The sequence below is a fragment of the Siphateles boraxobius genome, unplaced genomic scaffold (genome assembly GCF_051911475.1).
Source record: "Siphateles boraxobius isolate OS27281-9 unplaced genomic scaffold, OSU_SipBor_1 12, whole genome shotgun sequence".
In the NCBI taxonomy this organism is placed as follows: Eukaryota; Metazoa; Chordata; class Actinopteri; order Cypriniformes; family Leuciscidae; genus Siphateles; species Siphateles boraxobius.
In genome coordinates, this window is record NW_027508722.1 from 34,140,506 (window position 1) to 34,160,000 (window position 19,495).

General features: G+C 34.7%; 1 protein-coding gene across 1 annotated transcript in view; it reads right to left on the reverse strand.

Annotated features, from left to right (window-relative positions):
* acvr2ba (activin A receptor type 2Ba) overlaps positions 1–16,652 on the reverse strand; it is a 52,419-nt gene extending 35,767 nt beyond the window's left edge. The window contains exon 1 of the mRNA XM_077219235.1: positions 16,174–16,652. Within this exon, the coding sequence (XP_077075350.1) occupies positions 16,174–16,225 (52 nt within the window). The 5' untranslated portion in view covers positions 16,226–16,652. The remainder of the gene's footprint in view (positions 1–16,173) is intronic.
* Between the last annotated feature and the right edge of the window lie 2,843 nt (positions 16,653–19,495).

Genomic DNA, 19,495 nt, shown 5'->3' on the forward strand with positions numbered 1-19,495 from the left:
AAGATCACATCTGAATCACATCACACACCTCTGACCGCTTCTCCAGAGTTCCCTTAACTCCAGCGCCAGACTGGACAAATGACACAGAGACCTGTTGACTATAAGAAACAGTCTGTGCAAGATTCAGGGATATTGAGAAGGGAAAAGGTGCGTGTACCGTGAGTTAACATGAGCCAATCACTCAAAAATACAAATAAAAAAAAGGTTATTTCTTCTGATATTTACATGTTCACCAATAGACTGTTTATTCCCCAAAAAACAACTAGTAGCAATTTTACACCATTGTTTACTAAAAATCTGGTTGTTTTATCACCATTTTTTTGTTATATTCACTTGTACATAAAATCATAAAATCTAAATTATCTGGTTTTATTCAAGTCAAAACATCTGAATCAACCTCAATAGTCAATACATTAAATTATATTTTTTAAAATCGTAAAATTAAGTGCAAATGGCTTTTTAAGATATATAGCAAGTTAAGACTTCTTACAGTGCTCCACAAAATGTTCTCGAATGCATGTTTATTACTGCTGTTTTTATTCACCGGCATCAAATTCAACATGCAGTCCTCTGAATATTAAGCAACATGCTCAGCTCATTTTGGCATACGTTTCTGCAGTGTAAAAATGACTAACTTTAATGGTAAAAATTGACGGCAAAAACCTGTTACCTGGTTCACGGCAAGTTTCCTTACTAGTGAAAAACTGTTATAGATCCAATGTGTTTTTTACAGTAAAATACTGTTAAATTAGTTTTGGGATGTGAAAATAAACACTGCATCTTAATTTACAGTAAAAATTTAAAAAACGTACATTTAGACTGTTGCCTTTTTTACTAATCATTAGTTAATAAAAAAATACAACTGTTCATTGTCAGTTCATGTTAACGCAGGTCAATTAAATAATATTAAAACAAAATTAATAGTGTATTAAATGTTGAAATGAACTAATATTAATAAATGCTTTAGAAGAATTTTTCCTTGTTAGTTCATGTTACCTATAATGTTAAGAAATAAAACCTTAATGTAAAGTGTTACTATACTTAACAACTGTAAATTTAAGTTGAATCCGTAAAATTTAAAATGTTGCTACCGTATTATTTTGACAGTAAAGTTTTGCCATAAATTTCAGGGTTTTTTAGTCCAGCCTCGATGGCTAACCAGGTGAAGCACGCAATCATCCATCAAACGATCGGACACAGAAGAAAAGACTGAAACAGTGAAAGAGTGTAAAACTCCAGAACTGCATCAGGATTAGGCGAGGAACATCTCAGGACTTCAGCTTGTTTTATGACTCTGACATTTTCCTGCTGTGTATGAGAGCCGGAGTGGGAGTCCGGGAATCTCTCAGCATGACCGAGGCACATTCAGGTCGAGGAGGATTCTTTCTTTCACTCTCAATATTCAAGAGAGACTTTTTTTCAGGAAAGAAAAGGTCGCTGGGCATCTGGCTAATTACTCTAACTTGCTGGATTCCCATCAATCACACACACGAGGAAGTGCACGCGTGACTGATTACAGAGATCATCTATAATATCAGTGGTTATTCCCTCCTGCAGCTGACGGGTATTCTCAGAGACCGTTCTATAGTCCGACACTAGAAGCTGTTTAATGTTTGGAGATCGTGTTGAAGGAGAATCTAATCTGTGTTTATTGCATTTCCTCAAACCAGGGTTATAAGCACTAACTAAAACATTTCTGTAATAAAATAAAAAGCTATTTTTTTTAAAACACCTACAAAATGACAAAAGCACACAATGAAATGACTAATAATTTAACTAAAATAAAATTAACATGAAAACAAAAAAGATTCAAATGAAAAAGCTAATTCTAAATATATGCATCACTAACAAGAATGAATATCAAGCGGAATATAGAAAATAAATTAATTTTAAAAAAATATATTTTTTTTAATTTTAAAAAAACTAAAAAACTATTAAAAAAATATATGTATATTATATTATTAAAAAATAATATACAATAAATAAAATGCAATTTATAAATACAATATTAAGTATAATAATACATATATAATATTTTTTAATATTAAAAATTATTAATATTAAATTAGGGCTGTAACGATACACCAAACCCACGATTCGATTCGTATCACGATTTTTGACCCACGATTCGATTCGTATCGCGATTCTATCACGGGGGCGGGGCTTGAGGGGGCGGGGCTTGTGGTGAAAAAAATAGATTTTGAGAGAAGAAAAAAAATACCGGTATTTTTATTAAATAACATTAGGAAAAACCTGTATAATCTAAACACCAAAGAACAATAATAACTATGCAAATTATTATACTATACGGCAGTGTAGGCTGCTGCTTTTGGGCTGTGTTCTGTACTCCAACTAAATTGATTTCGGTATGGTGCCGTAATATGCATCTGCATGTTGGACGTGTTGCCGGTCAATTGAGGATTAATTTAATGCACTTTCTGAGAATTTATATTTCAAGTTTTGGCTGCAAATTTCACGTCCATAATGCTGAAATTGCCAATTTTTAAATAATTTATCCTCAACTAGTTTTGTGGTGTAGGTCTACATAGGCTATTTTATAATGTTAACTTCAAATAATACTAATAGTAATTTAAAGATGTGGTAGTTCTCATGGGCCTGAGGGGAGGGGAGGAGGGGGGGGGGGGGGGGGGGGGGGGGGGGTTTGTTTGAGGGGAGAAAGGGGGGGCATTTTTTCCAAACAAAATTATTACATTTATCTTGCCTAAATGTTTGCGCTCATTGCATTTTTACAATGGGGTAATAGCCTATTGTTGTTAAGAATTTACACATCACAAGGAAGCTTGATTTAAATTGTTTAATTAAATTGAAAAAAGTAGCACAAATAAATACAATAGAATAAAGATACAAATAAAGACAATTAAAGAGAAAAGTTTTTGAATAGGTCTAACACTAGTATTTATATACAGATACTGAATAAAGTAATCAAATGGAAAATAACACTGGGTAGTATTTTAGTCCTGAATAAATTAAATACATAGGCTATTAATCCTGATTCCTTTAACTTAAAGCCATCTTTTGTTGTTTTGACAACAAAATTAATGACAGACACATATGGCTGCCGTCACTTTAAGAGCTAGTGCACGGATCCTGTGTTCATTATACTGGCATGCGTTTTATGTTTATTAAAGACAAAACCGACTATAGCCTATTTAGAGTATAGCCTACTCACAAAGACCGAAATTGACAATTTTGCGTGTTAAAGCAATATAATCCGCGAAAAATAGTTACTAGCCAGCTGTTTTTGAGGCGGATTTTCTATGAATGTGCGCATAGAAAATAATCTCAGAGAGCGCGCGAGCACTGATTAGTTTAAAATCGCTTGAATGTTTAAACTGGTAAGACTTAAAAAGACTTCAGTCACGATGCACTGCTGGCCCGATTGTGCAAGTGAATATTCCGTCATGTCCCGACCTTACAGTCTATGGTCCCGACTCCAAAACGCGAGTGTGTATTATCGCCGCAGCGCTTGATGCCTGCCTTGCACAAAACATTATGAGAAGAGATAGAAGACGCGCGGCACCGCTGAACACTCACGCTGTTTGTGAAATTGCGTCTGGAAGATAGTTGTTAAAAGAATGATTTTATTTTATTATCTGTGTGGATTACGATTGCGGGAATTTCCCACATTATAAATGGGAGACCTGCGGGAATGATTAGAATTATGCGCAATACCCGCGCCGAAATTCGAGCCCTGGTTCTCGACAGGAAGGATAACTCTGGGAGTTGGAAGGGGTGTGATCGCGATTCTGCCTTCTCACATCGCGATACAGGATCGTGGACCTGAGTATCGCGATTTCGATTTTATATCGCGTATCGTTACAGCCCTATATTAAATATGTAAATACTGAATAAATACTGAAAATCAAAAACTAATAAACAAACAGAAAAATTAATTGTTAAAGGTAAAATACAAAAAATATTAATATTATTTTAATTCATAATTTTAAAGATCAATTTTAAATAAAATAAATAAATATATAAGTGATAAAAACTAAAAATTGAATTAATAAACAAACATAAAAATATTTTAAAGATAAAAATATGATGTACAAAGTAAAATGTTAAATATATTATTTGAATAAATAATGTTAAAATAAATAAATGTGTCAATAAATAAAGAAAGAAAGAAAAATAAAGATATTTTTATAATGCTTTTCTAACCCACTACAAGCAGACAAAATGCAAAATGCAAAATTATTAAGCTGGTTTGATTGTCAGTCCAAAAATGTTGAAAATCAGTACATTAATGCAACAATGAAGTCTGAAGCACTGATTCATAATCCATCATCAAGCACCTGCATTTTAAAACAAATATGCAGTATGAAACATAACTGGCAATTAAACTGAGTCATGATGAAAAGGGAAAGTTTTGTATTGCTCTTCGGTGAAACAGAGGCAGATCAAGGTCTTCAACCTTTCATCCTTTATCTACAGTGAAGCGCTGGAATAAAGTCTGAACTGCTCCATGATTATTATTCAAACATGATTCACAGCAAAAAACATATTTCACAATATGTCCAGAATATGTCTCAATACACCGAATCTCTTAACTTCCAATAAGTTTCTTTACACTTCATGATCTAAGACGCTGCAAACACACACACGGACATCCTGAAGATGAAGATTCCTTTGCATTACAAAACCCCAATGACCCAACAACCCCATTTGCATGAGTGTAGACCTGTGTGACCCTGTCTGAGGACCACAAAGCCTGCAAATAATAGAGACACCAATGTTTTGCATGATAATACAAGACCCAGACATATAGATGTGATGAGCCAGCATATGCCACACCGTACTGTAACACACATCACACACTAATGACACACATTATCACATAACACACTTCTGCTATTAGCACATACTTCATTATCTAATGCAGTGACATTCATACATGTGCCTGATGTACTTTTACACCACACTGATTGAGTACAATATTTACATGCTTGTAGCAGACGCTTTTATCTGACGCGACTTGCATTGCATTCATCAAATTTCACATTTGAGCAATTTGTGTACTATAAAAAGTGGTTCAATGAATACCAAGGCAAATCTTCTTACCAAAAACATGGTAATACCATGGTATTTTTTGGTACGTGTCTGAGTTCGGTAACTTTGCAAGGGTTGGAAACTGAGAGTTAGTTCATATTCAGAAACCACTGTTTTGTAATAAAAATAAGTTTTCGTTTGAAAAAACAAATGTCTCTCCGTTTGACCTTCCGTCCACACAGAGACAGCGTTTGATAAATTGGAAATGTGGATTGTGGAAAAAAAACTGAGACTTTCGAAAATTTATAGTCATGTGACCCATTCAGCCCAGCGATTCGCCTATGATTCTGAATAAACAACTTTTGAACGAATCTCTTGAATGAACGATTCAATGAAAAATTCATTTTAACAGTCACTTGTCGCCAAGTATATAATCGATACGATGGGAACGAAATGAAAACGCAAAAAATGAAATCGTGTGCTTGATTCGAGATTGCGATCTTTTAACGATTATTCGTGCAGCTCTAAAGAGAACAAACATCTAATAAAATATTCTATTGCAAAAAATGATTAATTAATGTGCAAATTCTCCTAAACCAGTTGTCTAATAAACCTGGCATTGTATACTATGACGAATTGACGAATTGCTTTTGTTCCTCTTTTCCAAGTCGCTTTGGATAAAAACGTTTGCTGAGAAGCACAAATGTAAAATTCAGTTATTATTTCATAAATACTTTGGTGAGAGGAACAGCAGCTGCTCTTCAGCGGGTCTGGAGAGACTCTGATAGACAGAATTGATAAATGAAACTATCTCCAAACACTCTTTACTCCATCGCCAGCGTTCGGCAAGCGTCCGTTTGGGTTTTTCTTCTGGTGACGCTCCGTCTCATTCAGATGCTCAAACACTAATCTATTTATAACCGCTGGCGAGAAACAGACTGCAGCTCAACCACAAAACCACAAGGAACAATAATCATCATAATCAAGCCAGATCGCAATAAAAACAAACCCAGAGGAAGTTCAGGATAAAAAGCAGGTCTGGCGTTTGATTGAGGAAGCGTCTGCAAACGGCAGCGACTCCAGAGTCAGTCGGACTGAACAATTTCGAGTCTGCGTTTGTGAGGGAAGTTTCATCACATGTTTTGTTGGCATAAAGAATGATTTACATGCAAAACATAGAAGACAGATTAACTGCTATACCAACCACCAAAACACACACACTCTGCTCAGTGTAGAAGCTCATTTCTGTGCCTCAAAATGAATCCATGAAATGTTGAGTCTTCAGCAAATGTGAAGGATGAAAAACTTTAATGCAAGGAAAGGGCTTGGAGTTAAATTTCTCCTGTGGTCAATCATTTTATCCCTTAAAACGAATCTTTGATCACCAAAATTATATTTAAGCATTTTTCTTGAAAAGAAATCTTCATGTCTTAAAATATCTCGAATGTAACTCGACACCATTGCCACATTTAGTATGCGCGATCCTATGAATATGCAAATGAGCCCCGCCCCCAATCACTCACTCACTCAGAGATCCACTCGTTGACGATCACACGTTGATCTGATTGGTTACAAGGTAGTTTGTGACGTCAGAAACACCAGCGATTTCAAAGCGTGTTTTTGAGACTGTCTTAGGTTCACTGCAGTTTTAAGGAGAAAATACTCAGCAATGCTGTCGACTTATGAATTTACACATGCTTTGTCTTAAAGCATATTTAAAACACCTCATAGACACATAAACAACATTAAAAGCTGGATTTTCACCACAGTGAAAGCTAAAAATTAACTTTTTCAACCAATATCAATACCAATATTTCAACAAATTTTTTCAAACCTTATCATAACTGCAATGACTGACAGTGCAATGGACGGGACAAAAACAATACAAATTTTGGCGATAAACTTGAAGATATTCAATATACATCTAAAAATGTTTGCAATTGCTCTCGATATTTTGCCTCCAATGAAAAATAGACTATCTTTATAGATCAGCTGTTGTTAGAAAGTGTTTACTGCAAAATAAACAGTAGTTGCTTAATAACAAATAATAATCTAGATATAGTGTCAACACTTTTTTAAATAAATGAACACAAAAGGAACATTTTAATCATTATTTACTAAAAGATACTATTATACTAATTAGGGATGAAGTGATGTGAAAATGTTGGCCGATTCTTTATATTGAAAGCCGATAACCGATATATTGGCCGATAAATCTGAATCCAAGTTTTCAAAATGATCATATATCGGACGATACCGATATGGTGGCTGATATATATCGTACGTCACTAATACCAATTTACAAATATGGAAATTATACCAAAAGTGCAATCTTTCTTCAAAAGGTTGTGGTTGTTTGAAGAACAATGAAAGAACACATTACACGTCACTTAGTCTACTGGTTTGCGAGACGTAATTAATATATCTATTTTATTTTAGCATACAGTATCAGATTGAATATCGCTGTCAATCATCACATTTTCAGATTCAATCCCGCGATTGTCAATCCAGAAACGTCTGAAACATCACTCATGAGAAAAAAATTGGTGTTAAATTAAGCTCAAATTAAAAACAAAATAAAATAAATGAAAGCCAACTGGAAATAACTAATAAAAGGAAAAAAGCACCTAAAACTATTAAAATTTAAGTTGAAACTGAAAATACAGTGAATTAAAAATATTAATACCAAATAATTTATATAAGAAAAAACAAAAATTAAGGTTTCTAATACAATAATGAAAATACTCCTAGTTAATAAAAGCAAATGATAAAAAGGTCTTTATAAGCTACTGTTAACATTTTAGCGATATACATTATACACAATATTCCCTAATTTTATATTGACTAATATTCAATGTATGTTTATTCAAAGAAAAAATTATTATATTATATTATGTAAACAAATTATGTACACTTTAGAATGACACACTGATGAATAATTCACAATAAGATCGGGAACATTAATTAATTTGTTTTTGTTCTGATGATGCAAGTCAAGTCAAAGTTATTCATCACAAAACACACACTAAGCCTGACTTCCATTAGTTTTTCAGCAGCAATCTGTGCCCCTTTTAACCAGCATCAAAACATTTGACTAACAATGACATCAAGTTCAGACAAAATATCGAATTTTGTCACGCTAAAAAAAAAGAAATGGCAGATTGTCTCTGGAGGCTGGAAGAAGCACTTTCCCACGAACTCGTGGGCGTCATTGACGGGCCTCTCGCGGCAGGTGGTCACGACTGGGTTTTCCATGACAAAAGCTGCCCTTCATCACCCCGAGATCCCACGTCACACAACGTCTCGCGTCCTCTCGCCCTTTCTCACACAGAGTCTCTGCAACAATGACTGCAAACTCCACTCCACAAGCTAATTATGCTGTCGGCTGGAGCGACGTTTCAGGATTCAACCTCGAACAAAACAGCAAACGCCACATATTTGACTTCCATCGATGGCTAAATTAAAGTCACCAAAGAGAGAACAACAGGCACATGTGACTAGCAAACATCGGCAGCTAAGAATGAACCATTTGTTAACTATAAAAAAACTTTCTTTAAAAAAAAAAAAAAGTTTAAAAATTGTGTTTAAAAACATTCAAACTAATGTAAATTGTTGTTAAAAAATAAAACAAAAAATGTGATTGAATCTGTGTTTAAAAATAAAAACAGAAAATAAAAAAGTATTCAAAAACAAACAACCTTGTATAAAAAACAAAACAAAAAATGCTTAAAAATGTTAGATTTTTTACATTTAACTTGTAAATTGTTACAATGATTTACATGTTTATGTTAAATAATGTTTAACATGGTTGTAAACTGCTACTAAAGCAAAAACACAAAAATGGGTTTAGCCTAAGTGTTTAAAATATATAAAAAAAGTTTTTTTAAACATGCAACCTTGCTGTAAATTGTTCATAAAAAAGATAAAACAAAAATGTTTTAAACTTTTGGAAAACACTTTTTTTTTTAAAGATGTTTAACTTTGATTTAAGTTGTTACAAATAATAAATAATTTTTTTTAACTTTTTTTTTTAAGTATTAACAAAAAATGTTTAAAAATGTACAACCTTGTTGTAAAAACCATAAAGCAAAAATTAAAATGGTAAAAAAAATCTTTCAAAACATTAAAAATGGGTTTTAAAAAAAGTACAACCTTATTGTAGTTACCCAAAAAGTGTGTTTTTGTTAAAATTGCAATAGGATCAATTCTTAGTTGGTGCTTCTTCGAAAGTACTAAAACAATCATAATGGAGAGTAATTCAGTGGAATCGGAATCATATCATGAAATTCCTTCCATTTCCCATCTCTAGACATCAGTACGCGTTGATCAATAACACCTACTTTCCATCTGGTAAATGAAGGTCTTTTAAGATCACATTCTTATGAACTACATTACAATATATAAAAATTATCACCTAATACACATATAAAATGAGGCTTGAATGATTGCCAGCTGGCTTTTTCCTTATTCCCAAAAGAGAGTTCCTAAATAAAAGAATAAAAAGAGACTCTTTACCCACCAAAGACCTTGAAAAACAAAGTTCACCATGCAGTGTGGCCATAGAATCACTTCATACAACACAAAAACAGTTCTAACATGCCCAAAAAAACTTGATTATCAATATCTGGCACAATTAATAACAGTAGTAGTGGTGTATGCCAAGTCAAGCATCACTATTATTATTACTACTACTGAAACTGGTTTAACCAAACTTGCAACACTTAGTATTAAACTTCATCATGTAGGCCTAACTCACACAAAACCACACTGGACGATAAGATGCCAAAGACTTGAAATCCCAGAGCAATATTTAGAGGTCAGAATACCTCAGAGACTTAACGCACAAAAATGTTATTTTGATTATGCTTAATCTCTGGCACAATCAATCATTACAAAGGTTTAATCTTGTTACAGGATGATCCATCATTCCTAGTACAAGCTTCTGCAAAACTGCCGTCCAATAGTTTCTACAGTGAGAATGATGCTTTAAATAAATCTCTTTGTTATTGCTCATATTGATCTTCTATGGCGCTAAATGACTGTGTGGTGCATTATGGGTAATAATCTAGACAGCCGAAAATATTCTGTCTGAATGCAACCATTTTGATCTTCACTTATCAAATTAGCTCAGATTTGAAACGTGGGTTTCGAGTGACAGAAACAGATCAGAATGAAAGTCAGGAGGAAAATACATTCAGGAATTCCACGATTCTTCACACCGAAAGTCAATTACGGACAATTTGAGCAAATCCCAGCATACCATCTTAGTGTTTGGATAACATTTCACATTCTAACGCAAAGAGCTGACACAGTAAATGGAAAACACAATAGAGAGATTGTCAAGGGTCTAGCAGACTTTGCTTTTAGTGCAAGTCATGCTAATGGAAGTGCACTCAATACACACGGTTTGAATACGGTTCAGTTTCACACAGATTTGTATAAAGGCCTCAATGTGATTCTCTCAGCATGCATACGGCTGTTTAACATATTCACAAACTATGTTACGGGCTCAAACACGTCCTCAAACAGAACAATCTGTACCTTCATACCTCATTAAACATTTGCAATGAAACTTATGGCTCGTTTCCACTGAGCAGTACGGTACGGTACAGTACGGTTCGGGTCAGTAAACCATGATCCAGCTAGCGTTTCCACCGCCAACAGTACCCTACTTGATAGTCGTGGTGTTTGCCGGAAAGAAGCGATCAACGTCATTTTCGCGCAAAAGAAGAAAGCGACAAAGTAAACACCAATGGATGGCATACAGCAGATCTTGTCCTTGCTTCTCGGCATGTTTGTCACAAGAAGACAAGCGCCGACATTAGGCATTTCTCAATACCAAGTATGTAAAGTTCTCAGCAGAAGGACTCCCGAGGACGCGAGTCCGGTAATTCTCCAAATGGAACAGCGCATTCGTGAAAGCGTCACTCAGCTCGCTCTGCATGTACATTTTAGGCAACAATAAAACGAAATATGTTATAAAACACCACTCTGCCTCTTTTCCTTTTCATTTAAATAAATTTTAAACATTATAGGCACACAAATGTGGTTCAGGCAATGTATAGACCTGATTATATACATGTTTAACGTTAGCCTATTTATAACTAAACGAAATGTAAAACACAACCCTGCATCTTTTCGTTTAAATTTAAAAAAATATTAAACATATTCCGGGCAATATGTGCATTTGTACAAATGTTGCAATAAACAACATTACAGTGATAATCTTGTAATAAAAAAATGACAAAACTCAACCCTATCTCTTTTTGTTAAATTTCAGTTCTATCAATAATAGGCATTATAAAAGTATAAGTAAAAGGTAACGTTACAAGAAGCTATAAAATAAGAAATAAAGCAAACAATTCAGTCAAATATACAAATTCAGCACTAGTCTAACGTTAACGTTACAACGGAAAAGTTATAGCCTAAATATATGAAACTTCACTTAGCCGTCAGCCAAAACGATTGGCCAGGGAACGAATTATCGATTCACGAGACCAAAGATCACCCGTTAGATATACACAAGACAAATTACCACTACAGAGTCAGCGGCAAACGTCAGAACGACTAGCCGAGGAAAGGCTGTTCCAGGGGGGGAACATGAGCGCCGAGCGCCCGGTGATCGCCTAGAATGGATCAAATTATCATAAATCATTATAAATAAACCGCAGATTTGAGCTTTAAACAACTACATTCTCGCCTCAAAAACTCTTAAAACTACATTTCGTGAAAGAATAACCGTAGTATTATATTCCAACTGTATATTAAAAAAATGGCACTTCTTATGTTGCCATTCCCCTTGTAGCTCGCGCAAGTGACTATACTCTGTCAACCAATCAGCGTTCTGCAGTGAGTCTAGCTCCTCCCTTTAGTACCGTACCACTGTGCTAGGTACCCCAACGGAAGGGTACCCAAAAAGTGGTACGGTACGGTTCGGCTTTTTGGTACCATTCACAACTTTTGACAGTGGAAACGCAAATAATTGCGTCCCGTACCGAACTGTACCGTACCGTACCGCTCAGTGTAAACGAGCCATTAATGTCCAACAACTGCTAACTTCCACTGTGATTTTTCAATTGACACTATTCCAACTGGAACTGTTGTGGCTCAAAGAAAAAACTTAAACTTACCAATAGTAATTATGACAGATGATGGATTAAACAGTCATTATTTGGCCTTTGATAATTAGACCATTTCCCAATTAACAAAAGCCTAGATTCCAGAGTGCATGTGTTCTGTTTAAATGCAATACTAACTTTTAATCTACACAGTAAAAAAATATGCAATGAATTGTAAAATAAAATCAATGCAACGATGCATTTTCTGTAAGTAACATAATTTTTAACATTCCATCAATATTGTTCAATATGCAATTCTTTGTGTTTGACTTGCTGGCACAAAATTTGGACGAATTCCTTTGGGCCAACATGAGTTTAAATTCACATTTATTCCTATAAACCGGAACATATGTAGCTTTTTCACAGTGCACAGTACATTAATTCGTAAGAAGCTCAACAGAATATTCCTGAGGGATCAACACTTCATTTCAGACTGTTTGAATCCCATTCAAATTCCATAAAAAACAACTTACAACCTCATTCACAGGGTCCTTATCTGAACACAGAGTGGAGTATATTCATATCAACCCCAACCTCTGTGTGCGCACGTCAATCAAAGCCATCCACTTGCGTTATTGCTGTTCTCCAAAGGATGTTTACTACTTATGCATGTAAAAAAAAAGATTATTCGAGTACATTTTTTGTTTCTACTTCAAAATTTCAATGTGTTAATTGCCATTTCTTTGTAATTCAAATCAAGTCAATAAATGTATTTATATGATGCTTTTTTGTTATTATTTGAAATAATTTAATAATTATTTGTGAAATGTACAAGTGAAAATCGTTTCAAAGCATGTCAATGCCACAATATGTAACAGTTAATCTATGTACCCATTTATTTGCACACCAGGCAAAAACTAGACGTTTATCCTCAACAAGACATGATTTGACGAAGCGCACACTGACATTCAATACCCAGTGTTGGATGAAAGATCACATGACTTTGTGCATCCACTGTAAAAAAAATTTTTTTTCAAAGATAAAATATTTGTGAAATATTACAAGCAAGTACTAAGTAAAAATTTATTCAGAATAAATCCTATGCCAATGTATCTTTTCAGTGAGTCAATCCCAGTTTAAGGAATTACACTGTAAAAAAAAGATTTTTGTCGATATAAATTAAAAAAAACATTACTGGAGAACGTTTTACAAGAAAATACCATTTCAGTTTTTTTACTCAAAATTTCACGTTCAATGTGTTACTTCCAGTATCTTTGTAAATATTTGTGATATTTACTTATTTCTGAGTGAAAGCAGTTTTTACACCAAATTTCTTTCCAGTGTAGTGTTGATTGACTTGGTAAAGACCACAAGAAAAAAACACATACTGTTGCTTTAAATCCCAGATCTTGCTTCAGGCGACCCATCCCCCATTTCTCACACACACTCTCTCTCTCTTACTCAATTAGCCCCCCCACCCATGCGCCAAAGCTTGCATCCATAACGCAACATGCAAACCACCGTATGTCCCTCTGGATGATCCCATGGCAGCTCTACAGCTCCTCTGATTGGAGCGTTGATGGACTATATGGTGGCCATTTCAGTCCAGATAGGAATTTCACTTCGCCCTCCCCCCATCCAACCATGTGGTCAATCCTTTGAAGAAACCCGAAACACACAGACACACACACACCACATAACAAGACATCTCGCGGTCAGTAATGCAGCGGCCCTCCGAGGGGAACCGTTCAGCAGAAACACACGGATGTACAGGGAAACTGACCCCCGATCCCATCGTTCAAACACACAAAAACTCAAGCAGATATGAGCAGTAAACGGAGCATCAAGAGTCATTTGTTTCCTCCAATAGAAGGGTGTTTAAAAGCCACACCGCCCTGCTTTTCTTTTTACGGCACCCTGTGCTCAGCCAGGGAAATCTTGGAATGCTCACGCAAAGACTATTACACAACACACACACACAACATCAGGCTTTATGAGCCCTCGCGGCATCGCAAAAGCATTGATTGAACAATGACAGAAAGACACGCCAGGGACACATTTCACCAAGAAATCAGATGGAAAAGTCAAGAAATTATATTTTCCATTAAGAAAATTAAGGGATAATAGTATTGTTTGCAATGTAACCATTTTCAAGATAATTTAACAATTTAACCAAAATTTTAATGATTTGTTTATTTTCTATTCTATTATTTTTTTCTACACACTAGTGTAGGATTTACTTTGAAATCAATTTTCACTCTGAAACTGCTAGCAAATTTAACAAATAAACGACAAGTAACGCTTGAACTAGAAAGTTTGAAAATGTTCTTGTCAAAATTATTCCAATAATCTGTTTTATTTACAACCATGAAAAGTAATTATTACAGTGTACTAGGATAATGAAAATCATTCTGTCCATAGACAATGTTTTTATTTAATTAAAAACGTGAATAAGTTAAAAATATATAAAATATCAGCCACATATTCTGAATTACAATAATATATACATACAGCATGATATTAATGAGAATTGTAAGGGGAAATGTGTTGCACAGCCTGTTCATTTAGCAGACAAGAGACTTACAAATCAGGAATACAACAAGCGGTTCATCGAAGTTGGACAAGTCTTAGACAGGTTTTGTGAGATTCCCCAGCATATCTACTGGGTCTCATTTAAACAAATGCAAAAACATTTTCTGTTTAGGGTAAAACAGCTACAACACACTAACTCTCTTCTGTCATGTGAGTCTACGTAGAAGACAATAAACATCCTTGAAGACCAAATTCTTTTGAACCAAAAACACACATCATGTGACGTTTGAACGCACGTCTCCGAAGAAAAACAACAACCAGAAAGAGCCCAGGTGTTGTCTGTCTGCTAAACCAGAGGAGGTTTGTTGGTTAAGCTAGTTATGAACACGACACAACATATGCTTGTCTGTTCAACAGGGAACTCAAAGAAACTTCAGAGCAGGGTTGTTATCGCAAACTTAAACTATTTAAACACTTATGTCAATTGAAATAAAGCTGAAATAGAATAAAATAGAATTATTAGTTGAAAACCAAATAAAACTTAGAAATGTTGCCTGGTAATAAACTGAAATAAGTTGAAGCATAAAATTATTACCTGGAAATAAATAAAATAAAACTAAACTAAGACTAAAATTAATTCAACTTAATGAGCAAAATACTTTAGAAAATGACAAAAGCACATAATAAAATTATAAAAAATTATAAAATTACAAAAAAATTTACATGAAAACTAACAAATTAAAGCTAACTCAAAAAAAGCTAACTATAAAAAATAATTCAATTAAAATAAAGACAAATAACACTGAATCTGAGGCACAAAACCTCAATATATAAACTAAGGTTTTTTTTCTTCCAGAATTCCCAGTATTTTACCCAACAAGGCCATTCCAACACTGGGAATTCTGTCCCTGGAATGAAAACATTGCATCAATATCTCGGAGAGTATGAGAAATATTTAATCTGAGATCGTTTATTAAAGTGCACTGTGATGTTAAATGTTATTTAATGTGAATTCAGCATGATATTGAGCTGTATAGATCCACCCCTCCCCCCAAACCATCCAACACAACAAAGCCACAGTCCATAAGCAGCCAAACACACATTTACTGCATTCAGAAGACTTTCTGTGGGATGGGTTTAGGAATAGGAACACTACCACAAATCACTACACTCCCTATAAAAGCACGCACTATCCTATCCATATTTAACATGATGCAAAAATCATTTACACCAATATGATCATGCACTTGATCCATAAATGCAACTATGTAATAAGTATTGTAAATCCGTGGACTGAGTTGGCTGTCCTTGTGTTATTGTTGAGGACAGTGAGTAGTATTTTGTAGTTATGAATGAATGAATGCGAGCACAAAAACAGAGATATATAAACTGTCACTACTAAAATTAATCATCAAACGCTGATGGAACTCAAACAGGTTTCCTAATGCAAATACAAGAAGCGCTTTAGCAATAACTCCAATGCATCCTACAAAATGCATGGTTTATATAAGAGAAAGTAAGAACTGCATTCATGCAAATCTCACCCAAGTCAGAAGAATAAATGAACGCTTACCTGCACAAAAAGTTCCCAGAAGAAGTGCAAAAGTCAGCCAGGAAGCGAACATATTCCTCTAATGGCACAAAAACACCCCAGGTTTTCTCCTTTTTAGTGTCTTCTGCTTTGCACACATTTAAAACGATCGGGGGAAACACACACACACACATGCACACACTCAATCGCACACACTCACTCACACTCTTTCTCTCTCACACTCTCACACACACACACACACATGCGAGTCCGAGTGACCGTCGGCCTGATGTCCACCCAATCAAACTTTAACATATGCAGAAATCCATCAGGAAAAGCGGCTATTCCAACAGAAACGCCTTCCAGCATGAAACAATGAGTGCTTTCCACCCAAAAGCCAGTCCGTGTGTGAAGCTTCTCCAGTTCAGAGTAAGAATGGCTGGACAGGGTCCGATTCTGACATGCACGGAACTGAACTGAGTCCAAAATGGCTTCGGAGAGCGAACACAGTCAGCCAGCAGGGAAACCAATTTTCCAGTTCTACTAAGTCGAGGGCTTGACTCATGAATATTAACTACGCAGCGTGACGCTCGTCCAGCAGCGCTCACTCATTGGCTGAGCCTGATGAGAAGGCCTGGCTCATGAATATTAATACATCACATGACTGGACGCTCTTGGAATGTTGGTGAGCGACGTCATCAAGGTCTAATTAATATTCAGGAGCCGTGGCCTCTCCGTAGTAGGATTGGGAATTTCGCAGCAGGAAAACCCGGATGTTGAAACACAAAGAGAGAAATGCAAAGCCTTTGAGTCCGTATGCTCAGGCTACACAATATACACACACATACTGCTCATCACGCCTGTTTTAAAGGCCAACACTGCGGTATTTTGGTGTGAATATGAACAGGAGAGTGCTTTATTTTTGTCATGCAAAATTTCTTACTGTTTTGATTTGGGGTGAATTGATTGATTCACCTGAACATTAGTTACTGAGATAAAAACTAATGCCCTTTGGAAGCATAATTCCAAACTAAATTTGCAAATAAATAAAAATAACTGATAAATATACAATTAAACATAACACAACAAAAAAGCAGCTAAATCATATTGTTGTTACATTAATAGAGAACGTAAGATCATATTTCAAGATAATAATCTAAAAATGAAACTGGGCAAAGTGCCTGGAGTTTAATATTAAAAATAAAATATGTGGAGCTTAAATAATCCCAGAATCTAATTCTCTGTGTGAAAAACACTTCACCATCACACACTGTGAGCCAGATGACAATAGCATCCTTGAGAAACGACTTGTACTGAGTTTGACTTCTGACAGTAAAACTGATTAAATGCAGGTCTCCAAAACTGCTAATTCTATATTAATTTAAACAACAAGCTTGTGGATCCTTATACTTTTTAGGAGAACGAAGAATGATGATTCTTCCGTCAAGAGCATATAACTACTTAAAATCTTGAAAGATATATATGAAACTTCTTTAAACTTTTTAAGTAGCCGATCACATATCCTGGAATAAAGATTTGGTCATGTTCTTAATACTCTAGTGGATTTTAATACTGTATGACAGAAACATCATTTTTGTTTCAGCGATATTTTGTTGTGCAAAAATGTGCATCCATTGAAAAAAATATGTTTTAAGCTTGCAAAGAATTTTCCTGATTTGAATGCTTTTTATTAAAGGGCGGGTAAAGAGTTTGGTATGGGGGACTGGTAAATAATAGAGGAATTTTCTGGCAAGGTTCTCTCAAAGTTATAGAAAAACATTCATCCAGTAACGTTACTAGAATGTTCATCAAAATGATCTGGTCTTTAATAATGCTCTGAAAACATTAGCACAAACTTTATTTATACATTATTTGTGGAACCTTTTCTGAAACGTTTTAATTGTTCGTCATTTTTTAAATGTTATTTGTTTCGAAATGTTCAGAGGACCTTCAAATGTAACATTCCCATAATGTTTGAAGATGATCAAATGGAATGTTTCCTTAACTTTAAAAAAACAAACTGGACGTTTGGAATGTTCAACCTAATGGAAACGTTAGTAAAAACGTTCTAAAAACATATGTGATCATGTTTCGCTGCCATACATCTAAAAGACTCCAGAAACCTTTACAGGAATGATGGGATTTCAAAAAGACAAATAAAAATCACTTCAGTTTATTATAGTCATTGGTGAGATAAGGTTACAAAACTGTTGCTCTCAAAGCTCTCAGCTAATTAAATAATAATACAAAACTTTTGTTTCTTTCTTTGTCATAAAGTTATAAAACAAAACAGTTTTAAATTAAGTTAAGAAGCTATTAAGTAAGCAAAGAAAGAATTATGATTTTTTTTGGTCAAAATTAGTTTTAGGCTGTTTGGAGGCTTTAGCGCTGAAAGGCGCATTCTGTGTCAAAATATATTCTGTGTAATTACTGTTGACACCAAATTGCTTCCACACACTGAATCACTCTCACAAACGCTAAGCTGTTATTTTGATAATTATATTGTTGTAAGGAATCCCTCATGTCATGGCGAAGAAAAGACCAACTTCATAGGAGGATAAACACTATCTACTGTAAATATGAATATGGCTCTTTTCAGAGCAGTGTTTAATAACTCTGCATTAGTTTTGTATAGGGCTGCGATGAGTATTTCTCACACTGACAGTGACATTAGAGGAACTGAGAGCTCAGATTGAGAGATGCGCTGCTGAAGCCACTCCAAAACTCTGCTAAGTAGATCTGCCAAGCAGCACTTAGACAAATAAAATATATGACAACCTGAATAGAGTCATTACAGTCGTCCACATGATTCAACACAAACCCCAACTCTATTACCGCATCGGTTCCTCTCACACAGATCTCATCGATCGCAGATCAGCGCTGCCAAGAGCCACACAGCAAAACTGCAGCACATTCCCTGTAAAACTGACCATTCACTATAACACACTATTTATGATTAACACATACTGTAAACTAGCGGTCAAAGTTTGGAATAATTATAATTTTTTAATTTCTCTGAAAGTCAACCATCAAACATACAGTAAAATTACAATTTGAACTTTTCTATTTTAATATATTTTCATCATCATAGTGATTTCTGAAGGATCATGTGACACTGAAGACTGGAGTAATGATGCTGAAAATTCAGCTTTGATCACAGGAATAAATTACACTTTAAATATATATTCACATAGAAAACAGATGTTTTAAATGGTAATAATATTTCACATTTTGTACTGTATTTTGATCAAATAAATGTAGCCTTGGTGAGCATATTAGAGTCTTTTTTTATTATTATACACACACATTTTTTATTTTTACAAAATTTTGACCGGCGTGAGCAAACTGTAACAATCACAATCTA